The sequence below is a fragment of the Podospora bellae-mahoneyi genome, chromosome 2, assembly GCF_035222275.1.
Source record: "Podospora bellae-mahoneyi strain CBS 112042 chromosome 2, whole genome shotgun sequence".
Taxonomy (NCBI): Eukaryota; Fungi; Ascomycota; class Sordariomycetes; order Sordariales; family Podosporaceae; genus Podospora; species Podospora bellae-mahoneyi.
This window is the reverse complement of record NC_085881.1, coordinates 1,088,861-1,111,774: the sequence shown is the minus strand read 5'-3', so window position 1 is coordinate 1,111,774 and position 22,914 is coordinate 1,088,861. Positions and strand designations below refer to the sequence as shown.

At 52.8% G+C, this 22,914-nt stretch overlaps 9 protein-coding genes across 9 annotated transcripts; 4 read left to right on the top strand and 5 right to left on the bottom strand.

The window, feature by feature from the left end:
* Positions 1–105: 105 nt before the first annotated feature.
* QC761_202130 (uncharacterized protein) lies at positions 106–3,124 on the bottom strand. Its single transcript, XM_062875942.1, has 3 exons — positions 2,449–3,124; positions 1,343–2,392; positions 106–1,232 (listed from the first exon to the last, which is right to left on the bottom strand). Exons 1-3 carry the CDS (start codon positions 2,704–2,706, stop codon positions 1,119–1,121), a joined length of 1,422 nt encoding a protein of 473 aa, XP_062734491.1. The 5' UTR covers positions 2,707–3,124; the 3' UTR covers positions 106–1,118.
* Positions 3,125–3,358: 234 nt separating this feature from the next.
* QC761_202120 (uncharacterized protein) lies at positions 3,359–5,188 on the top strand (the record flags this gene model as incomplete). The annotated part of the gene is made up of 5 exons (XM_062875941.1): positions 3,359–3,452; positions 3,518–3,527; positions 3,593–4,104; positions 4,176–4,798; positions 4,866–5,188. The coding sequence occupies 5 exons, from the start codon at positions 3,359–3,361 to the stop codon at positions 4,890–4,892; spliced, it is 1,266 nt and encodes a 421-aa protein (XP_062734490.1). The 3' UTR covers positions 4,893–5,188.
* Positions 5,189–5,606: 418 nt separating this feature from the next.
* On the bottom strand, positions 5,607–6,895 carry PMP3_1 (plasma membrane proteolipid Pmp3). The gene is made up of 2 exons (XM_062875940.1): positions 6,330–6,895; positions 5,607–6,274 (listed from the first exon to the last, which is right to left on the bottom strand). The coding sequence occupies exons 1-2, from the start codon at positions 6,453–6,455 to the stop codon at positions 6,227–6,229; spliced, it is 174 nt and encodes a 57-aa protein (XP_062734489.1). The 5' UTR covers positions 6,456–6,895; the 3' UTR covers positions 5,607–6,226.
* A 1,054-nt stretch (positions 6,896–7,949) lies between these two features.
* On the bottom strand, positions 7,950–10,255 carry QC761_202100 (uncharacterized protein). The gene is made up of 2 exons (XM_062875939.1): positions 8,651–10,255; positions 7,950–8,594 (listed from the first exon to the last, which is right to left on the bottom strand). Exons 1-2 carry the CDS (start codon positions 9,822–9,824, stop codon positions 8,155–8,157), a joined length of 1,614 nt encoding a protein of 537 aa, XP_062734488.1. The 5' UTR covers positions 9,825–10,255; the 3' UTR covers positions 7,950–8,154.
* Positions 7,975–13,463, top strand: QC761_202090 (uncharacterized protein). The gene is given in 3 exon segments (XM_062875938.1): positions 7,975–10,344; positions 10,355–12,474; positions 12,543–13,463. 2 exon segments carry the CDS (start codon positions 11,852–11,854, stop codon positions 13,447–13,449), a joined length of 1,530 nt encoding a protein of 509 aa, XP_062734487.1. The 5' UTR covers positions 7,975–10,344; positions 10,355–11,851; the 3' UTR covers positions 13,450–13,463.
* QC761_202080 (uncharacterized protein) lies at positions 12,600–15,301 on the bottom strand. Its single transcript, XM_062875937.1, has 3 exons — positions 14,670–15,301; positions 14,493–14,617; positions 12,600–14,439 (listed from the first exon to the last, which is right to left on the bottom strand). The coding sequence occupies exons 1-3, from the start codon at positions 15,204–15,206 to the stop codon at positions 13,635–13,637; spliced, it is 1,467 nt and encodes a 488-aa protein (XP_062734486.1). The 5' UTR covers positions 15,207–15,301; the 3' UTR covers positions 12,600–13,634.
* A 220-nt stretch (positions 15,302–15,521) lies between these two features.
* On the top strand, positions 15,522–17,712 carry QC761_202070 (uncharacterized protein). Its single transcript, XM_062875936.1, has 3 exons — positions 15,522–16,075; positions 16,137–17,385; positions 17,437–17,712. Exons 1-3 carry the CDS (start codon positions 15,762–15,764, stop codon positions 17,476–17,478), a joined length of 1,605 nt encoding a protein of 534 aa, XP_062734485.1. The 5' UTR covers positions 15,522–15,761; the 3' UTR covers positions 17,479–17,712.
* Positions 17,713–18,291: 579 nt separating this feature from the next.
* On the top strand, positions 18,292–20,990 carry QC761_202060 (uncharacterized protein; the record flags this gene model as incomplete). The annotated part of the gene is made up of 4 exons (XM_062875935.1): positions 18,292–19,359; positions 19,445–19,520; positions 19,578–19,590; positions 19,647–20,990. The coding sequence occupies exons 1-4, from the start codon at positions 18,879–18,881 to the stop codon at positions 20,988–20,990; spliced, it is 1,914 nt and encodes a 637-aa protein (XP_062734484.1). The 5' UTR covers positions 18,292–18,878.
* A 65-nt stretch (positions 20,991–21,055) lies between these two features.
* QC761_202055 (uncharacterized protein) lies at positions 21,056–22,894 on the bottom strand. Its single transcript, XM_062875934.1, has 2 exons — positions 21,958–22,894; positions 21,056–21,897 (listed from the first exon to the last, which is right to left on the bottom strand). The coding sequence occupies exons 1-2, from the start codon at positions 22,095–22,097 to the stop codon at positions 21,177–21,179; spliced, it is 861 nt and encodes a 286-aa protein (XP_062734483.1). The 5' UTR covers positions 22,098–22,894; the 3' UTR covers positions 21,056–21,176.
* Between the last annotated feature and the right edge of the window lie 20 nt (positions 22,895–22,914).

The following is a 22,914-nucleotide window of genomic DNA, read 5'->3' as shown; positions in this document are numbered from 1 at the left end:
GCCTTGAATCTCCCCCCGCTTTGGAACTTGACAGATGAGCTTCTTCTCAGGTTGAAACAGCGATGATCAAGTCTCTTTCCAAACGATCAGCCGGCAAACACTCCATGGTTAACCCTGCCGCGCTTGTTTCATTCGAATGATGGAATTGGATAACAGGTCGGCGATATATCTTCAAGTCGGTCGATTGTACAGCAGCCGCTTACATACATTTTAACAATCCCCAACTAGCGCATTAAGAAGCTTTCTGTTTGAACCATTCCATTCGGCGCTTCGGTTTAAACGTCATCTCCGCACTAACAAAAAGAACCCCAAGGCTGAGGGAGCATCAAAGCCGTTACAGGTCCGGCTCTTCGCGAGGGTCCCAATATTTCCCCGCATTTTGAGGATAGTTGTGGCCTTCTTTTTGAGATCGACTTTCCGGCAAAATACCCCATGTCGTGTGGAGATTGTTTTTTGTTATGGCAGGCGGCTGCATTCGACCCTTGAGTGTGTCAATAAATTCAAGGCAAAGGTGCCTTGCTGTAGAAAATGCGTCCGATTTTTCCAGAAGCTCTCCTGCCGTGTCCTCACCGGGGTGACAGGGCCGAACCACGCCTGCTGTGTATGACAAGAGTCCTGACCGCCAGGCACACCTTGTTGATAGCGGCGGTTGGGGGCCGGTGTTGAGCTTGTCTTTTTGGTAGCGTTGTTCTGGCTGTTGTCGCTTCCAAAATCCTTCCAAGAATAACCAGAGCTTTCTATAGCGTCCGTGAACTGTCGGGATGCTGAATCCGAGATTAGAACCTATGCCGAGTTTGCTGAAGAGACTTTAGCCAAGCTGTATCTGAGACAATGAGGAACCTTTTGCCTTGTTAGTCAATGTAGTCCCTCTAGGCTTACTCTCGCCAACTCCGTAGAGGTAGCGATGTGCGGAATAGCTCAAGCAGCTCTGCATTCTGTGCAAAAAAGAAAGCGGCATATGTGGAAAGAATTTGTCAAAAAGTGAACCATGCTGAGATTGGTGCGGTAAGGCCGCGTCTCAAGAAGCCAAAACCATTCGATGGCGGTTGACATACGAATGTTGCAGAGGCCTCACACCACTCAGAAAGAAGCAGGAGGATGATGTGCGTCTGCAACCATTAGCTGAAGTCGTCGGCCTCATTGGACGCCTCTTCGTCGACTAGGTCCGAATTGGAAGTCTCCATCGATCCGAGATAAGCCACCACGTTTTCGGCTTCCAGTAGCGAGTTTTTCTGCATGACCGTGTTAGCAGCTGCCCCGATTGGTTACCATAGCCGGTGAGCTTGGCTCTCCCAGACCACCATCACCACCATGTTGCAGGTAGGGAAGCAATGAGACGCACCTCTTGTTCCAACGCTTGGATGGCATCTTCCAATAGACTCGTTTCGATCTGTCGGAGCAGCAGACCATGCTTGAGACATTCTTCTCTGACTGTCGAAGAGTCGTGGCGGGGAAGCTCCGACTTGAGCTGCTCAAGATGGATCTCAAGGTTCTCCTGAACTGAGACGGCAACTCGAAGTCTGAGGACTTCGGGGAGGGGGTGAGTTTGGGCTACTAGTTTTTGGAACTCGGAAATCTGATCTGTAACGTCTTCATCTTGCCAGAAAACGCGCAGCTGCTGGTTTCCCTCGTTGTCCTGCAGGATGCGAAAGTCCAGGCCGTCCTCCTCGTTGACACACTTGAGATATGCAAAATTGCTGTCCCACCGGATGCTGCCGCTCTCCCGAGCCACGTGGACTTTGGGCGCTTTCCCAAACGCTACAAGCTTCGCCTTGGCCAATGGGTCGTCGGGAAAGGGTGCCAGAGGGAGTACCAGGCTCTCGGACGTCGATTCGGGGTCGATGAAGCCGTAGCTAAAGAGCATCTCAGCTGCAGACTTGGTGTCGCCGTAACTGATGGTTACTTCCTGACCCTTGGACATGCTCACTCCCGGGCGAAGTAACAGTACTGCCTCGTAGTTGGAGTTTTGGTCGTAGTAGGCACTTGGGTCGGACGAATGGTTGATCATGTCGATGCAGGGGACCATTGACTCTCCGGATTTGGGAAGCTCCAGGCATCTTGATCGATAGAGGGCGTCGAGATGCACCCAGTCTTTGAGCGAGACGGCGCCACTGTGCCAAAGAAGGTCGTTCCAGCAAGGGATATCAGATGAGGCTTCTCGGATCATTTCAAACTCATTGTCGAGGGCTCTGAGTTTTGCTCCCACAGCCACCTCCAGTGAGGTGCCTTTCAACAGTGGCCTTTCGTCCTCGGTCCAGACGGTAGGCAGCAAGACTGTCTTGGGCAGGAACTGCAAGTACTGAGTCCATGGATTGGAAACACCCACATGGGCGTGACTGGAGTTCCGCGCTAACTGAACAAGCAGGAAGAGCAGAACGTTGACGCGGGGTGGCTACGTTATCGTCAGCCGTCTGTGTCAGAAGGTCAAGTTTTGGGGATCACGGTTACATGGTGTCCGACGGCTTCTAGGAGCTGTTTGAACTCTTTGTCTTCTTTTGCGTGTTCCTCGACAGCCAGAGAGTTGAGGATGAGGTCGTGAGGGACGGCGAGCAGCTGTGGGGTCTCGACGGTGCCTTCAGGGGCAGCGAGGTCCTTTTGGCTGACCACGCCGTATCCCTTGTCCACGGTGGTGGTTACCTCGACATTGTCGAAGGAGACATCGTTGAGGCGGGCCCAGGCAGGAAGATCTTGTATCGGGAGGGCCATGGCGGGTTTTTGTTTGTTTTGTTCTCAAGCTTGTGATTGTGCTGACCAACAGCCTTGCTTGCCGGTTGGTCTAAGAATGACCGACTCCACTGGACTTGAAACAAATGCAGTTACTCTCGCTCGAATGTGCCTTTCCTCGGTCGATGCCGGTATTGGTGATCGCTTCCTTCCGCCAAATTTTTACCCGCTCAAACGGAATAGAATTCAGTAAACATTCGAAACTCTTAAATTGTCATGACGGTGTATGCTCTTCGATTGTCCGTTTGCTGGTGGGACTTACAGATCAACCTTCTCGAGGACGTATGGGGCTGGCGATAGTCAGCAGTCTGTTCTGTGAAGGTTACCCACTGGACTCAAAAACATCAACTATTCAATTGATGCTTCTCATAGGCTGAACAAATCTCAGACATGCCATGTGTGAAGGTGACATTGAATTTCAATCCCGAGACACCACGATTGTGCCCCTCCACGGCCCGTTATCGTTATCAACCACTGCGGGGCAGATATTTTCAACCAAGGACACTCAATCGCGCGCAACGACATTCGCGGCGCAAACTACCTCGCGCCCGCTCACCTCTCAATACCGGCCCCATCTCCTGATATATACCTAAATACGAAACCTCCCTCTAACCAGATTTGACAAACGTCCACCATGCCTCGAGACCCCCTCATCGGCCTCGTGGGCAAGCCCAGCGCCGGCAAATCAAGCACCCTCAACTCCCTCACAGATGCCTCCTCCAAAGTTGGTGGGTAGAGACAGAACAAAACAAACCCTTGCTTTCCCAAGCTCCAGAGGCTGATACCGCCGTAGGAAACTTCCCGTACGACCTCTCTCTCTCTCCCTCCCAATCTCTCTCCCATAACTAACCCCCAACTCGCCCACTAGCTTCACAACCATAGACCCCCAACGCGCAATAGGCTACCTCCAAATTGACTGTGCCTGCACCCGCTACAACCTAACCGACAAATGCAAGCCAAACTACGGCTCCTGCGACAACGGCCGCCGCTCCGTCCCCATCGAGCTCCTCGACGTAGCCGGTCTCGTCCCCGGCGCGCACGAAGGCAAAGGCCTCGGTAACAAATTCCTCGACGACCTCCGCCACGCCGATGCCCTCATCCACGTCGTCGACGCCTCGGGCACCACCGATGCAGAAGGCAAAGCAACCCGGGGCTACGACCCCTCCGTCGACATCGCCTGGTTACGAAGCGAGATTGTAGCCTGGATCAGGGGGAATCTCATGACGAAATGGGGAAGCATCAAAAGAAGACACATCGCCGTCAAGGCAACCGCAGTAGAAACCCTACAGAACCAGTTCTCCGGGTACGGGAGTACGAGCGCTGTGGTGGCAAGAACGTTGGATAAGTTGGGACTGAAGGAGCCATTGGAGGAGTGGAGTGGTTTGTCCCCCCCTTGTTTTTTTTTCCTTTTTTTTTCCTTTTTTTTTCCTCCTTTTCTAATATGGCAATAGATGAAACCATCGACCGCGTGGTAAACGCTTTTACAGACGAGAAATTCCCCACCGTCATCGCCCTCAACAAAATCGACCACCCCGATGCGGACAAGAACATTGCCAAAATCGCCAAGCAGCAAGACCCCAACTCGATCGTGCTCTGCTCGGCCATTTCGGAGATTTTTCTCAGGAAGATGGCCAAGCAAGGCTATATCCGCTACACGGAAGGATCAGAGTTTGTCGACACGAGAGAGGACTTGATAGCAGATGGGGATCCGGACGGTGGTGGGCTTAAAGAGCTGGACGAGAAGAACAGGAACAGGATAGAGAACCTCAAGGATATGGTTCTCTACCGGTTTGGGTCTACGGGCGTGGTGCATGTCCTGACGAAGGCGGCCGAGATTCTGGGGCTTGTGCCGGTTTTTCCGGTGAGGAATATTGCTACCTTTGGGTCGGGGGGTGTGGGGGAGGGGATGGGGAGTAATAAGGGGGTGTTTAGGGATTGTGTGCTGGTGAAGAAGGGGTCGACGGTGGGGGATGTGGCGAGGAAGGTGATGGGGGATGCGCCGATTGCGTATATTGAGGGGGCTGGGGGGTTGAGGGTTGCGGAGGATCAGTTGGTGGCGGTTGGGAAGAACGATGTGAGTTGCTTTGTTGTGGTGCTTTTTGATTCGGGGGAGGTGCAGTGGGTTGCTAACGGTTTCTTAGATTTTGTCTTTCAAGGTTGGTAAGTAGATCGGGTGCATGGCATACAGAGCGGAGTATCATACAGGGAGGATATTGAGACGAGTGGGTGGTATCTTGACGCTACGGCGACGATCCCATGGAACTGTTAGATGGGGCTGAGAGCGTTGTGATCTGCGACTATGGAATTCATATATTCTACAGGCGTACTACGAGTCCTTGCGGCAGGATAGGTAGATCGGGATGGTGTTGGAATATAAATGTATAACAGCAGGCATAGCGAATTGCCAATGTCGGTTGCAACCGGTTGATGCTAGTTATAGGACTTATTCACATTCACCTCTCTTTGCGACTCTGGGCCTGCGAGTTATGAGATACCAGCGACCATATCAGCCTTTCCAGATCTGATTATCAGAGGCAGCAATGTTATATACTCCGTCTGACCCCTTGTTCAGTTTGATGCTGAGGTTTATCGCCCCTGTAGAAAAACAAGACAAATTATCGACATAGGAAAGGTGGGTTATGGAAGACACTGTCGCTATATAACAGGGAGTATGTGAGGTTGTGAGTAAGAGTATAGGGGAGAAAGAGGTAGCGAGGACTTATGACGACGGGAAACCATGTTTTGAATGGACCAGTTCGGCAAGATATTAACACTTGCTATATACATAGTCGAAAATTCCACCAAAAATTTTGGCTGGGCTGTAATGTTGTCAGAGCTCTCTGTAAACATACGAGACCGATATCAATCTGGAACGTCATGGACCGCCCGTCTAAGAAACATGTGAGAGTCACTGCGAACAAGTCTATTCAACATTCACGAAATCATGAGACGATAATATCTTCAATTCTCAAAACAACGGGTATCGTAAGTTATTACAACCACTACTTCCTTTCCTCCTCGCCTTTCTTCCTTCCCAAGCTAGCAATTACTCGAGTAAACCCTCGCTCAGAAAACTGAAAACAACAAAAAAACAAGAGCCGTAAAGTCATTATCCACTCCTTGTTCCAAAGAACAAAAATTAACGGTCCCCGGATTCCGCACCGTTCCCACTGCCGTTGATACCACCACCGGTAGTCCCGATCTTAGAAAGTGTCATGCCATCGATTGCCGAGGTTTCTTGGCGCTGAAGCTAGGGGTAGCTCAGCCCACCGAACAAAAGATAGCGGGGTCGTGTGGTGGTTGGTAAGGTAGCGCAAGGGCAGTCAGCGTCAGCGGCCCAGGCTTGGAGAAAGCGCAATTATGTCATTGGTTTTCTTCCGCCCATCTTCCCGTCGGCCCCCTCCTCCTCCACCGCCCAACCTCATTTTTCTTCCCCGACGGTGAGTTTTGCGTCGCTATCGGTGAGAATTCAATTGGGCGGTTTTTGTGTGAGGGGACGAGACTAGTATTTGCAAATGATGTAGAGGGCGTGGACGATGCCGGGGATGTACTGGATTTATGTTAGTGGGATAGAAAAAGATCGAAGGTGAAGAAAGGGCACATACACCAAGGATCGTCAAGAGGAGGTTGATCAAGAGGTCAGCACCGCAGCCGCGCTCGAGGAAAACTCCAAGAGGAGGGAGCAAGACGGCGAAGATGATCTTGCAGATGTCAGAACCGGTGAAAGGCATGTTGATGGTGTTGTTTGTTTGAGTTGTGTGTAAAACTGGTAGGTGTAGATGGTATCGATATTTGTTGATCGAAAACGGTTCGTTCTGTGATTGTTGGTACGTGTTGGGGTATGAAGAAACAAAGAGAGAGGACCCGAAAAGCAAAATCCAGGTCAGGTCAGGTTAGTTAAATACCTTTCATACGTCAGGCGACAGCACCAGGCCGGGCAGCCACTCCAGCAAGGAAACTGGGGACCTGGTCCAACTCTACCTTCCGGCAGCACACCAGGGCAGCGCACCGTTGATCGATCTCATGCCATGGCTGGCTTTACCGCCTGCCAAGGCCTAAGTCCACTTTTGACCCACGAGCGGGTCTCTTTGCCTTGAAGCTTTCCTGTGCCGTAACCCGTGTGCCCGTTGCGGTGAGAGGTCACTTTTTTCAAAGGCAGGTCATAAGATGCTGTGGTGTGTACACAGCCTGGTGTGCTTGCGCCCCGGCAACCTCAACTGGAATTTTTCTATCCAAGTTTCACTATATGCGTCATACACAAACCATCACCGTTCTTCCAGCAGAAAATACACTACCCAAACCTTGGATTCCACCATCGCCTTCGGGAAGCCCCCCAAGACGGTTGAACCGGCACCGCCCAACCCACCCGGCACCAAAAAACCCGTCTTGACGCCGTCGACTTTTCTGCTAATAAAAGATGGCAGGTTTATGACGTGACAAGGGTCTAAAAGTCCAGAAGCCTTGTGCCGCAAATCCAGCTACAGCTCCAGCTCTCTAGGGCTGACAACAGCCAACCACCTCACCTTTCACCATCCTCCCCCCATCAAAAGTACTCTTGACAACATCTATTTTCGTCCCCCGTTCCACATCCCTCCCCCCAGATAATTTCCCCCTCTAACATCCCCCAACAAATCACCATCATCATCGTGTAGTTCCAGCCACCAAACCGCCCCGTCTCACAAAGCTAGCTACCCCGCCAGTTAGTTCAACGTTAAACAGCAAAACCAACCATCCCAAAATCGAAAAACGTAGTCCAAGGCTTTTGCCCCAGGCGAATTCCCTTCCTTGATATCACAGCTTCCTGGGCCAATAAATAATGATTGCGCGTTCACTCGCAATTCTTCAAAGCCTCCCGTCCCAAGCTTTGGGCACGGACGCGCCGACAACTCCAGTGACGTATGCGCTGGCGCGGGAGGCAGCCACAAGTGGTTGCATGTGCCCATGACATCACTTGATCAGCTAAAAGATTGGGTGTGGCGCAGTGGCTTGGTCGCGCGAGAAGAACACGACGAGAGTGTGGCGCATTATGTGGATAGTGCAGTGTGTACGTAAGATGTGGCTCTCTCCATATCACGAGAAGAATCACGAGGTTGAGAGTGAGAAATGTCGGTGAGAGGTGAAGATTTCAGATGAAATCACAGAATATGAGGGTTAGGATTGGCCCAAGACATGATGTCAAACGTGGGTTAGGGTTGTCGAGCAGCCACACAAACCAACCATTGTACCTTTTACTTTCATCTCGAATCCCATTCTTAGTATCACCAAAAATACTAACCGTGGCTTAACTACTCCAGTCATCTGGAAATTCATCTTTTTTTCCCCTATTTGTCTACAATTACCCTTCCTCCCAATGGTCTCTTTCCCTGCCGATCAACAACCTCAACCCGACACTTCAACCATCCATGTCACGCTACAATCTCAGACAGGACTCTACCAATTCCACCTCCCCGCATCCTCCCTCAACCTAAACTCAACACACGTCCCCAAGTCCGGAATCAACACATCATACATACTCGTATTCCCCGGCCTCTCCTTCTTCCCCCCAGGGAACTGCAAGTCATATCTCAACAGAATGTTCGCCGCAATCATCTTCATCGAGTGATCAGCAAAAAACCTTCCCGGGCACACAATCTTGCCGTGCCCGAAATGGAGGTTGTTGTCAGCAGTAGTAGTAAACCGGTGGATCTTCTCCTGGCCTGGGAGCTTCCGCTTGTTGTACTGGCGCAAACCATCAAACTTCTCGGGGTCGGGCCCGTTCTTCTCCGGGTCCATGCCGATGGCGTAGGTGGCCATTTGGATGTGGCAGCCGTTGGGGAGAACGACACCGTCGTGGAGGACAATGTCGGAGCGGACTATGGCGTTGAAGCCCACTGAGGCGGTGTCAGTCTCAGTTGATCATGGATTGAATAGGGAAAAAGAGCCTTACAAAGAGTAGGCGGACTGAGCCTCTGCGACTCACGCATAAAGCTGTCCAGCTTCTTCATCTCGGCCAGGGCGGTGTGAGTAAACCCGTTGTGTTCAGTCAAGACTTGGATAATCTCCTCCCTCAGCACCTCGACGTACTGGCTGTGCACGCAGAGATCGAACAGGAGCTGGGCCACGGCAATAATGGTGGACGGGCCGGAACCGAGATACGTCACCATCAATCTCTGGACGGTGATCTCGTCGCTATCGCCTTCGGCAATGCCGCCGTCCATGAGGTACTGCAAGAAGTCCTCTGGCTTCTTATAGTCAGGATCCTTTTCGAGGACGCGACGCTTCTGGATGAGGGGGATGAGCATCTTTCTGGCCTTGCGGAGTGCAGCGTCAACACCCCATGAAGTTGGAGAGAACTGGGCGGCAATCGGCTTGAAAAAGTCGGGGAAGAGACGGAGGGCAAAATTGTGCTTGAAACCGTGTTCCGAGTAGTTGATGGCGGTCTGGATATACTCTTCGTTCTCCTTGAGCTCGTCGACGAACTGGGTGGCTACTCCGCGGTGGACCATTCTCCTGGCCAAGTGAAGGGCGTTGATGCTGGTCCATTCTGTGGTGGAATTCGCAGGGAGTTCGACGGGAAGGTACTTCTTGAACTGCTCCTGGACTGCTGGCACTTGGAGACCCAGTCTGGGGGTGAGACGAGCATTGAGCATGCGAGTCTGGAGACTGTGGTCGGTGATGACATTGGTGATAGAGTGGAGGCGCTGGAAGGCGTCCACGATGGCGGTGTTGAGAGAGAGCTTCTCAGGGGGCATGGAGGCCAGCTCCTGGAGGTACTTGTTGGGGACGATCAGCAGATCATTGCCCGATACCTTGAAGAAGGTGTCTTTGTACTTGGCATAGCCCTCGGCGATGTACTTTGGGCCATTGCGGAAGAAGGCTAGACGGCCCAGGACAGCATTTTTGGGACCGATGATGGGGGCATCGAAGTTGTAATTGCCGTCGATGAAGTCCCGGGAGGCCTTTGCCTTGGTGATTGCCCACCAGTACCAGAGTATGAGGCCACAGAGGATGGCAGTTGCAATGGAAGATGAGAATTGGAAGGTGGAGGAGTCAATGCCCCCGACGGGCAGTGATCTACCCTCTGGGAGTACACTGGCGAAGGACCTGTTGACGATATCCATGGTGCTGACGATTTGCCCGGCAAGAAGATGTCAGTGTTGGAAAGGAACAAGACACTTCCGAAGGGGCCGAAATTTATGTTTAAAAAGAGGCAGGTGGCACCATGGCTCGCACCAGATCCTCCCGCCGGAGCATAGCAATCTTGTCATCCAACAACACTCTTTGCAGCCCGGAATAAGGCCCACGAGAACCACGGGCGCATCCGCCGACCTGTTTCCGCCTATCAGTCACAGCAGCTGGATGACCCGAACCATGTGCTTCTATTTACTGGTGCGAAGCAAGGCGACGGCGAGGTGGAGAATCCACACACCTATCGGTGCATGTGCGGCTCAGTCTGCTGCAACACACACCCCTCGTTTCGGACTGCCCTCTCGACCTCGTGGGAGTGGTGACATTGCACGTTTGCATGTGCCACGCCGCACCCCGCTTCAACCATCCATCCTGTAATACGGATTTGGATATATTGCTACATTGCCGGATGTTGGGACGTTGCATATGGCGAGCTCTCGATGCGGTGTTCTGGTGCAGTCAGCACGTAGCTAACACCCAACCACCACAAGCTTTGACGCCAACACCGAGTTTATACTTGAATCTCTTGCATATCACCTACTTACCCCCCACCAGGCATGGCCTGCCACTCTTTTGCATGCTCAGCGACCTGACCTAGCTACACAGCCTACCACGATCACTAACACAAACTCTCAGGTGAATGCTGTGATACCCATCAACCGGGTGTCACACCTCGTGGGTTTATGCTTATTCCCATGAGCTCGGTCAATTGACGCAGATCGAGCCAAAGTTCGACATCGACGGAGCACCAGAAACACTGCCAGCTTCTGTGTGCCTTCAAGCCGCGGACATGGCTGCATAAAGCGGCCGCAACCCCAAACCTTTCTGGCCAGGACTATTGGCACTGTGCATAAGTGTCTAGATCCTACGTCGCAGCCCCTCATTTGGTTGTGTAGTGTTACTGTACGTACGAGCTCTTTCTTCATCAGGGAACACTCCCCGAGGGACGATGTTTAGAGCAAAACACACTAATAAAGAAGATCTTACGGTAAGTGGGGAAAGAGCGAGGACCTACATACCTTTGTATATCCGTGTGTGGGCTTCTTGTGTACATCCTTCAACGTCAAGGTCGCACTGGGAATTTGATATAAAAATCAAATAACGCAGGCACAGCCCGCGGCACAGCAATCTATGCGGGACAAGGCCTTCAATGAGAACGTGGCATTACAGGAACACAGTCCGAAAACACGTAGGGATACTGGCTTATCAGCTTGTTGACGCTCGGCTTAATGGGAATAAAGGGAATCGTCGCCCCCACCGACCTTGTTTATGGGCCATGAGGAATCAAGTCCCCAGTGTGGTGTCACCAATCGTGGGAGGAAGAGGCTCTATGATACGCAGGATATATCCGGAACTTTCGAGGTTGCTGGCTTAGCCAAAACGGATGTTCCCCCGCGTCTCCAGGGTTGGATCCGGTTCCCAGTGTAAGCGCTTGCGTACGGAATTTCTGCACTAAGCCAAGTTGAAAGAAGCTTTCGAAGGATTCCACGGACTCCGCTGCTCGTTCTCGGTCTTACTTATATGTGGCCCTAAGGATTTGGGCGAGCTTAGCGAAGTGTGGATGGAAAAGAAAATGGCAGGCAGGTTTTTGTTATCTGCAGTCATGTCATGCTCTTGCTATCTTGGGTCATGCAAGCGATGGGACTGCCTTAGTTGATGATGGAGAGGGGGCAAATGCCAATAGCTGCTGTGCCGCAGCGAGGCGGGGAGCATGTTATCCTCGGGCATCCAATGTTTGATTTTCGAGCCCCTCCATGTGAGGAACTGGTCCGGGACACACATGTGGACTCGAGCGGTCAGTCAATCCTGATCCCTCTCCAAAGGTAGGTTGGGATACACGGACAGGCAGTTACACTCAGCTAGCTGTCAAGCTTTTTTGTGGTTCCCGTCTTCTCGTTCCAGTAAGACTTCTCTTTCCCGGTGGGCGTGTCTTGTGTCCTGCCGTGCAACGACGATCAACATGATCAACATGATTACAACCATACTCTACGCTCTCCTCGCCGTGGTCTCGCTCGCTTATCTAGCAGATTACCTGCTCGCCTGGAACGACGACCCAAAGGAACCTCCCCGCCTGCGGGCGAGGATACCGCTGATTGGACACCTCATCGGCATCATCGTCAGCGGTCCTTCCTACCACAGCGTCATCCGCAATGATGAAACCACCGAGATTTACACGCTCGGGATCCTCAATTACAAACTCTACACCTCGGTGTCCACCCGGCTGCTGCCGTTGATCCAACGCCAGAGCAGAGCCCTTTCGTTCCGGCCAATGATACAGACGGTGGCTAGAAAATGGGGTGACGCAAATGATGAGACTGACAGGTTGTTTCGTGAGACTGATCTCATTACTGAGTTTAGCCATGTCATGAAGACGAGTCTGGCTCCCGGGCCGCAGCTGGATGAGATGAATATGAGGATGGCACAACGGGCACTGGTTGATTTGGATCTCTTGCTTGGGGATGGGAAAGATAAAAAAATCAAACTGCTCGAGTGGGCGAGGTTTGCTATCACGCAGGCGAGTAGCTGTGGTGTTTATGGGAATCAACACCCGTTTCTCGATGACAAGGTTTATGAAGCTTTTTGGTACACACCTAACCCCCCCCACTCTCCTTCCCTCGTCAACCCTTGCTGACATCCTCCCCCCCTCCCAGGGCCTGGCACGCCCACCTATCAGCCCACATCTCAGGAATCAACTTTGACATCCTCTCCCACGGCTACCATGCCCGAGCCGTCGTCTTTGCCGCCCATGCAAAATACTGCACCTCCATCCCCCCGGACACCTCCTCCCTCTTCCTCTCCCGCTGGCAGTGCCTCCTCTCCTCTGGCCTTTCCGTGTCAGAAGCCTCCAAACAACAAGCCACACTCCCAATAGGAATGCTCTCCAATACAGTCCCGACCTTTTTCTGGACCATCTACGAGATTTTTTCCCGGCCTGCTCTTTTGTCCTCGATCCGCTCCGAAATCCTCACTTTTGCCATCACCACCTCTGGCCCTCGTCACATCCTCAACCTGACCAACCTCAAAACCTCGTGCCCGCTCCTCCTCTCCACCTTTCAAGAAACCCAACGGACAAGACACATTCACGCCGCCATCCGGAAAGTCACAACCAACACTCTTTTGGACAGCGGCAAGGTTTTGCTGAAGGAAGGGAACTACCTCCAGATGCCAGGCCACGCAATCCACTACTCCCAATCCATCTACGGCCCAACCGCTCGAGATTTCGTTCCTGAGCGGTTCATGGATCCAAATCTCAAAAGGGGCGGTGCGGATTTTCTTGCTTGGGGCGCCCCGCCGCATCTCTGTCCTGCGAGGCAGTTCGCCGCGACGGAGATATTGATTTTGGTGGCTATGCTGGTTGTCAGGACTGATATCCACCCTGCTGAGGGGGCAGAGTGGGAGGAGAAGCCGGGGTTGGAGTTTGCTGATCCGGTTACTGTTTTAAATCCCAAGCGAGATGTGGAGGTCGTGGTTAGGGTTAGGGGAGAGAAGGAAGGGAGGTGGGAGGTTGAGATGGGGGATGGTAGTAGAGCGAGTAGGGTGCCGCTGGCGTCGGGTTGAAAATGGGATTGGGGGAGGGGGGGGGGTGGTGAGGGGTTTTCAAAATAACTGATCGATATAGGGATACCACTAGATAGATATTACCTTATCCTACATATGTCAAATTTAAGGTTTTTTTCAAGCAGCATGAAACTAGTAGTAGGGTCATACGGTGTTTTTTTTTTTCTTCGTTAAAGCCCAAATGTCTACCCAAAACCTATGACATCCATACTGCTAGTCACAACACCGCTCTGCTTTTTCCCTGGCGGTGATCCCCTTGGCAGTGACCGTATCGCTACTAGTGAACGGGGCGTTGTCGGCTGGCTGATATCTGTAGTGGGCACGTCATTGTGGCTTGATATAAACAACATGTCCCAATGTGGTCGGAAAATGCCTTCGCTGTGTACCCTCTCGAGCCAGAGCACCCTCTTGATGCAAGATAATGTGTCGGTCCAGCTGCGTAATTGCAACGAAGCCGATGCCGCCCGTGCTCGTTCGGCGAACCACTCGTAGTGAGCCGTGTTGTTGGCGGAGGCTACCAGCCCGACTGCGGCAAGCCAGACGTTGACGTCTAGGTGTGCTGCGAACTCGACTTGTTGCTGCTCGAGGTGTTGCCTCAGGTTGGTGACCAGTTTGTTCATGAGGGCGGCGTGGGAGAAGTAGGTTGGCCCCTGGATGATGAACATGTAGAGAACAATGCCGTAACGGATGCACTCGGTCGTGGGCGATGATACATGGGCCCCAGCGGCGGTGAGCAAGAGACGGTGTACTGCAAAGCATGTGAGGTCGTGCAGTCGTGTGTTGGGGAATGGGGCGGATTGTGCCCGTTCAAAAACGCAGCGAAGGCGTGTGAGAACGTTCTTGACGGGATGGTCGATATTGAGGTTGCCAAGTTGGTCCTCGAGCATGGGCAAGTCCAGCCGCCATTCTGGTATTGGAGGTATGCCGTCTCCAATGCCGGCGTCGTCTTGAGTGTCGAATTGTGGATGGCCCATGACGAGCAGTGATACCCTGGCAGAGTCAGAGGTACGATGTGCTGTGGGTGAATGAAGAGAAAAACTCACCAACTGACCATCCTCGCTGTAAGTGGACTCGTTCGCCTTACAGAGCTGATGCCGCCTCGTAGGTCGACCAGTCTCTTGACTCCAGCCACATGCATCTCACTGACCCTCGTGTTGCCTTTCCCAAACTGGCCAGGGCAATTAGCCAATAGGCCAATACAAGTGATGGCAATGGCTCACCTCGATAGCCGCCAGTGTGATAACAGAGTTCATGGTCCCGTCTTGGACTGCAAGAGCCGAGTCTTCGACCTTTCGGCGCAGCAATGCCACTGAATCAGCCATGAGCACCGTCGAAGCCTGAAACCCCCTCTGGGCCAGCAGCTCCTCGTCGAGGCATGCCGTCTGTAGTGAGACGTGAAACAGGGCTGGATCACCGAGCGCTTGGGGCCACCAAGACACCAGAAAGGGGTTCGAGGTTGGGCTGAGATCCAGAGGGTAGTATTGAAAGGCAATCTTGTGGAGAAAGCTGTGAATGAGACGCTGGACGTGGCCTCGGGGCAGTCTGGTCTGCGGGTAGGACTCGAAAGGATCAACAGACGAGAACCTGGTGCCAAGGGGGAGGATGATTGTCTTCTTTTGAGGGGCAGTCAAGGGTTCATTTGCATACAAACACTGGACCTTGCGTTTAACACAGCGGGAGCAGCGGGGAGTGCCAAGATCACAGCTGTGTTTAGACTTTGCGCATGCAGAGCACGACCGCCGGAGCGTGTGGCGCATGGTTGTGAGAGGCAGGGCAAGTCGAACGGGGGAATTAAGCAATCAAAAAAGAGAAGAGAGATCCCAGGCGGTTCGAAAATCTCTGTCTGTGGTTTGGTCAGCATGCAATGTGTGCAATGTCCCCCGCGACTTCCCGCGTATATACTGACCAGCAGAATTCCAAAAGAGGACTAGACGCCGCCGACACAGTGCGCAGCTCACCGAACTGTTCAGCCAAACGTCGGCCAAGGAGGGTGAGATAGCGTCCGGCTTGGCATGTGCAACATTCGGAGACTAGTCCTTTTTTGGACACCTCGCTCCTCCTTTCACAGTTCGCAAAGTCGAAGCACAACGTTCCTGCCTTCCAATTTGGAGCCGCCGTTTGTTGCTTTCGAGGGGGACGGTTGTGATTAAGCTGCTGTTATTTTGACTGCCGCGGATGTCCGTCCGCATATAATAAATGAACATGGCGCGCCCATTAATTTTTTCTTCTATTTTCCCTGAAGGTTTTCCCCCGAACCCGCACTTTGCCTCCACCAACCAACTGGGACTTCCTCCAGCAACACCACCGCCAACATGGCTGACCCTGTCAATTCCTCCTCGTATGGCCAGCCTGAGAAGCTGATTCATAACCTGAAGCCATCATCGGTCATTGGGCTTGCAACGAGCTGCCTCAAAGGGTGGGAGACTTGGCAATATGTGGTGACCATTTTTCTCGGTCTGGTGGTCTATGACCAGGTCATGTACATTTACCGCAAAGGATCCATTGCTGGCCCCAGCTTCAAGATTCCCTTCATGGGACCCTTCTTGCAGGCCCTCGACCCCAAATTCGACGGTTATCTGGCCCAGTGGGCAAGCGGGCCCCTCAGCTGTGTTTCCGTCTTCCACAAGTATGTTTTTTTTGTTTCTTTTGTCATTGCTAACCCCAACGCTGACACACTTTTGCCCCAGATTCGTTGTCCTTGCTTCCGACCGCGATCTCGCCCACAAAGTATTCAAGTCGCCCCAGTATACCGAGCCATGCATTGTCCCCATTGCAAAGGACCTCCTGAGCCACAAGGCCTGGGTCTTCCTCACCGGCAAGGTCCATGTCGAGTTTCGTCGGGGACTGGCGCCTTTGTTTACCAGCAAGGCCCTGTCAACTTACCTGCCAGTCCAAGAAAAGGTGCTGGGCGAGTATTTCGACAGGTTTGTGGCCATCAGCGAAGCCAACAACGGCAAGCCAACGGCTTTCATGACGTCGTTTCGCGAAATCCAATGCGCCCTTTCTCTGCGCACCTTCTTCGGCGACTACATCTCCGAGGACGCTGTCAAGCGAATCGCCGACGACTTTTACAAGGTCACTGCTGCCATGGAGCTGGTCAATGTTCCCTTTTCCATGTACATCCCGTTTACCAAGCAATGGATCGGCAAGAAGGTGGCCGATGAGGTTCACGAGGAGTTTGCACGCGCTGCTGGTGCCTGCAAGAAGAACATGGCCACCGGTGCCGCCCCGATCTGCACCATTGACCATTGGGTCCTCAACATGCTCGAGTCCAACAGATACCGCGAAAGAATTGCCGCCGGGGAAGAAGGAGTGGAGAAGCCGGCGAACTTGATCCGCGAGTTCACCAACATGGAGATCTCGGAGACTCTGTTCACCTTCCTCTTCGCTTCACAGGATGCCTCGAGCAGCGCCACCACTTGGATGTTCCAGATTCTTGCTCAACGACCGGATGTGCTCGACAAGGTGCGGGAGGAAAACCTGGCTGCGCGCGGGGGTGACAGGACCAAGCCTTTTGACCTCGAAATGATCGAATCACTCACCTACACCAACGCGGTCGTCAAGGAGCTGCTTCGCTGGAGACCGCCCGTCATTTTTGTCCCCTACCTGGCTCTCAAGGACTTTCCGGTCACACCTGACTACACGGTTCCCAAGGGGTCCATGATCATCCCCTCGTGCTACCCGGCACTCCACGACCCAGCGGTGTACCCCAACCCCGAGTATTTTGACCCTGACAGGTGGATCACGGGCGATGCCGAGACGAAGACCAAGAACTGGTTGGTGTTTGGGGCTGGCCCTCACGACTGTCTTGCGAGGAGATATGTGCCCATGTCTTTTGCGGGCATGATTGGCAAGGCGTCGTTGGAGCTAGACTGGACGCACCATGCGACGCCTAGGTCCGAGGAGATCAAGGTGTTTGCCACCCTGTTCCCCATGGTAAGTGTTGCTATCCTGATGCTTATGTTGATACGATGCTGATTGTGCTAGGATGGTGCTCAACTTGTGTTCAAGAAGCGGAAATGGGATTAGGATGCAAGGGTTAGAGAACTTGGACAAATGCACAGAGAAGAACAATAATGTAATACGGGGAGGAATATGACGCTCCCAGATCATGACAGGGTAGAATGGAGGGTATTTGCTATCAGGGACGCAGTATATAATCCGGGTCTCGAACCCGCACTTCCAATAGAACAGCATACAGCACGCGGACCACTTCAACTTTGCAGTCTTGCAGTCGCTAGAGAATGGAAAATATCGAACGCGCACGACACGAGGGAGAATAAAAGGGGGGAGTGACACTCGAAATGCGGGTGGGATTGTCATGGCTGCTCAGCACTCATCCTCAAACTCGGAATTCCTACCACGGGTGGGTGGGAGAGGAGGAGGCAGAGTGGGGTCAACATTGGTCAGGGGTAAAAGTCACAGTTTTGGGTATGGGACGACGGCGTAGCTTGGGGGAAAAATGGTTATGCCGGGGCGGATTGGTGGGGATCGCTTCCCTCGAGCGCAGGAGGGATCAGATGTCACAGCTGAACTGTTTTTCGCCGCCATTTCAAGACATCTGATGGATAACACTTAGGGGTCTATTTAGCTGTTTCTTTTTCGGATTACAAAACGATATCACGCGAGCTTGTCGGAACTTGGCGCCATTCGCTGTGGGCCGGTGACGGTTCACAGCGGTTCAGCATGCCATATTGGCCCCCAACTATGGATAGGTGGGTTTGGGATCCACGTGTTTCTCTCACCGAAAGATGGATGGCAACCCGGAATGTCGGGTGGATTGGAGTGCCCGGCTGGAAGTATCTTATGCAATGAAGGTGAGCTGCTGGCAGTGTTTCATTACTGTTCGCATGGGAAAAGCTCCCAACTGCCACACTGGCGGAATCCAGGGACGTGTGTTCCGTCGGTGGTCTACTGGACACAGTGCCACAGTGCGTAAAAGAACTGAGCTGTCGCAAAGCATCAAAATCACCCGACGTTGCACAGGATTTGGGGGGAGGGTCTTCATTTGGGGGCTTGAGTTCATTTTCACCGCTGAACGATCTACTACCTTGGTGCAGTGATGTGATAAAATGGCAGTTTTGATGTTGCTGAGGTTTTGGTAGAGTGAGTGGTGAGTGAGTGAGTTTCTTGGCCTAGACATTTCTACACCAACCCTACCCACAGCGGATCCGATCCGGCCCCGCCCTGTCGCTTTGCCCGAATATTGGAACGGTTCGAGAAACGGTCACAAGGACGTTCTTGGTTCACCACAGCACAGCTTCAAGCCCAGCCGCCTCAAGCCTCAACTCCAGCCTGAAATATTGTTTCCTCACACCTTTTGACAATCTGACATCTCAGTTTAGCCCCTTTCTCCTGACTCGGCAAAACCCCCTTTTCTGGTCCTTTAGATTGGCGGTCAATTTCTGAAGCTACAGAGCACACCGTGCATGTTTTGTTCAGTAAACGGTACCCGCCTCACCTCACAACAACCCCCTCCCCTTTTTGGGAGCAACAACAACAACTTCCAGAAAATGCTACGCACAATCTCAACGCTTTTCCTGGAACCCCCACCACCACTACCACCCGGCGTGGTGATCAACACCATCGATAATGTCCTTATTCCACTGTCAGAGGCGCATTTACACAGTCATTCTTACCGGTCAAGACTCACGTCCACGGATGACACCGCTGAGGATACTCAAAAAGATGATGATGGTCACGATGATGATGATGATGATGATGATGATGACCTAGAGGGTGGTGGTGGTCGTGATGAAGGAACAGGCATGTTACTCCGACGAAGCAGCTCTTCTGGGGAACTACTGGGCATGACGGCTGCTGAGAGGGATTACACGATTGGGAGCTTGAGACGTGAGGTCAGGGCTGGTGGTGGGAAAAGGACGGCAGCTGGGAGGGGGGAATATGAGAGTGAGTGAACTTGAGAGGGGGGAAAAGTAAGAAGGTTGCTGAAGAAAAAGAAAAAAAAAAGTGAAATCTAGGCTGGTGAACAAAGCTATACAGGACATCGGGATGGGGAGGTACAACTGGCAGTTGTTTGTGCTCTGTGGGTTTGGGTGGTTTGCTGATAAGTGAGTTCTTTACTACACACAAGATGATGAAACGAGAGAGTGCTGACGGGATGGTAGTTTATGGATGCAGGTATCTCACAACTGTTTCCGCCACTCCCGAAAGAGGTTAATACTGACACCTTCCAGGGGATCGCCCTCACCCTCCCCTCCCTCTCTGCCGAGTTTGGTGTTTCTGAAGCCGACATCCGGTACACCACCTCCTCCCTCTTCATCGGCCTCTGCCTAGGCAGCTTCGTCTGGGGGATTGGGTCCGACATCATCGGCCGCCGCATCGCCTTCAACGCCACGCTTCTCATCACCTCCCTCTTTGGCATCGCCTCGGCCTGGGCACCGACCTGGCCGGCCGTCTGCTTGACGTATGCGGCCCTCGGTTTCGGGGTAGGGGGTAACCTCCCTGTCGACGGCGCTCTATTTCTCGAATTCCTCCCCGACGCCTCAAGCTCGCTGTTGACCCTGCTGTCCGTCTGGTGGCCAATAGGCCAGCTATTCTCCTCGATAGCCGCCTGGTTTTTTATTGCTCACTGGCCTGTCGACGAGGGGTGGCGGTGCTTTGTTTTTAGCATCGGGGTCATCACCTTTGGCATGTTTGTCACGAGATTCTTCATTTTCGACCTGTTGGAATCACCCAAGTTTTTGCTCTCTGAGGGGAGACAAGGGGAAGCGGTGAAGGTGGTGCATGGGATTGCGTTTCGGAATGGGAGGAAGACGTGGTTGACGGAGGAGCTTTTGGATGCTGTTGCTGATGACGGCCACCGCGGGTCAACCGGCCATCCTCACCAACCACGCCGACTGTCAACGCTCGCGATAGTCAGATCCCACCTCCTCTCCGCCTCCCGTCTCAAACCATTGTTTGCAACCCGCCGCTTGGGCGCAACGACATGCCTGATCTGGCTCACCTGGGCGACGATAGGGATGGGATACCCGTTGTTTAATGCGTTTTTACCGCAGTATCTATCCCACTCTTCACCGGACTCATCATCATCATCATCATCATCATCAGTGTACACATCCATAATCCTCTACTCCCTCACCGGCATCCCGGGGTCTGTACTGGCTTACCACCTCGTTGACTCCCCTCTCCCGTTCCTCGGTGGACGGAAAGGGACACTGGCGACCTCAACGCTCGTGTCGGCGGTGGGTCTGTTCGCGTTTGTTTGGTGGGGGAGAAACGAGGTGTTAAGGGTGGTGTTTAGCTGCGTGGAGGCTTTTAGTCAGAATATCATGTATGGGGTGCTGTATGCGTACACCCCGGAGATATTCCCCGCGCCGGTGAGGGGATCGGCGGTGGGGGTGGCTAGTTTTTTGAATAGGGTCATGGGCTTGCTAGCGCCGGTTGTGGCGGCGAGGATGGGGAGTGATGGAGAGAAAGGGAATGACGGGCCGGTGATGATGGCGGGGGTTTTGATACTGGCTGCTTTTGGGGCCGTGGCTGGGTTGAGGGTTGAGACTAGGGGTGGTCAGAGGCTGTGATGGGGGGGAAACATATAAAGGATGACGGGGTGGCATGAAATGAGAGCAACTTGATATAAAAATTGCATGGTTTGGAATGTTCAAAAATAAAGGCAGTTTTTTTTTCTTTCTCTTTTGGCTTGGTTCCATGACCACTTGTGTAACCCCAAACAAATTATCTGCAAAACCAACCAGCTCTACGCAGCATCACACTTTCTTCCCCTTCCCATCATCCACCCGTTGCTGCTGCCTCCCACTGTCAGTCTCCCGTAGCACCGCCGGAGGTGGCTGCGTGATAACTACCTCCTCCGCAACATCATACGCACGATCAGTGCTGTTACTCCCCCTTTCCCTTTCCCTTTTCCTTTCCCTTTCTCTGTGCCCCCTTTCCTCCTCATCCTCACTTCCACCGTCAGACCCCCTCCCCTCCTTATCCACCTCCCCATTCTCCCCATTAGGCCCAACCCTCCTAGTATCAATCTCATCATCCACCCCCTCAACCCAACTCCTCTCCTCCCTCACCACCACCTCCCGCCCATCCAACTCCATCAGCCCAATCTGTGTACTGCTCCCCTCCCCAATCTCCCTCACCTCCCCCTCCCCACCCAGCTCCACCGCTGCCGCCGCCTTCTCCTTATGATTCTCATAAGGCGGCGGCGCCTCCCCAAGTTCATTCAACCCCTCCTCTCTCATCGCCGGAGGAGGCCAAGCCCACCTTGCTGCCTCCCGTCCGGGAATCACCCACCCTGATTCAAGATCTCGGATCGTAACCTGGGTTGAGTCTGGGGGGCCGGGACGACGTGGGTGGTTAAGTAGCAGTGTTGTGGCTGCTTGTTTGCGGGCGGCACGGCGGCGGCGGGAGTTGTGGAGGCAGGCTGCTAGGAGGCCTAGGGTTGTGAGGAGGGCTACTGGGATTAGGACCCATGCCCTGGGAGAATTAGCAACCATGAGGGTAATATATAAAAAAACAGGGGGGGGGGGAACATACCAAGGATGGTCAGCGGAGAACAACCCATTGTCACCGTTGGAGGATGAGGATGACGGTGGTGAGGTTGGGGAGGAGGAAAAGGGGGGGGTGAAGCCCGGGGGCGGTCCGAAGGAGGTCATTGTTGCGAAGGGGGATGTCATTGAAAACACTGGATAACGGGTACCAACGGGCTGGTAAGGTAGGTGGGTTGATGCGAGTCCCCGCGACTATGAGCAGGAAGGGGAGGGAGGTTCATCCGTCAACGGCTCTCCTCCTAACGGGCAGGATTATGACGACACACCACTACCACTACCGCCACCACTACCACCACCACCGTTAAAACCAGCGAGGGAGGGTAGAGTAAGATAGGAGGTGAAAGTCGTGTGAAATAACAATACTGTGAGGGAAAAAGAAAAATAAACGAGTGGAAAGAATAAAGAAAGAGCCCCAACAGGCGTTTCACTCTCGTCTTCTATTCTTCTTCACACAGCATTATCAAAGAGGTATGTGAGATGGGTTATTAGTGAACCAGGGGGAGTGGATTACATATGTGTTGGACAAGCAAAAAAAGATACAACAGCAACAACAACAACAAAGAGCACGGAGAGAAAAGAACCACAAAAACAAAGTTTCAATCGGTCCTCGGTGCTCAGGCTTTCAACGGTTGTCGGGCATGTTGATGGTGCTAAGACTGGTGAGATGCAGCCCCGTTTGCAGACTGGTAGTACCTAACTACCTTAGTGCGAGGTATGTGGTAAGAGCTGCTGCATGCAGCTTGTGTTAGAGTGAGTGGAAGTGCCGATGTCCTTTTTTTGGGGGAGGGAATTTATCTTGACAGATGATGAAGAGACTGTTCGAGACTGAGAACGCATGTTGTTTTAATGCTATCCCTGTTGCAACATGTCATGATATGACATCAAGAGAGCAAAACAAAACACAAAGAAGAAGCTTGGGTTGAGATACCTAAGGTAGAGTTCA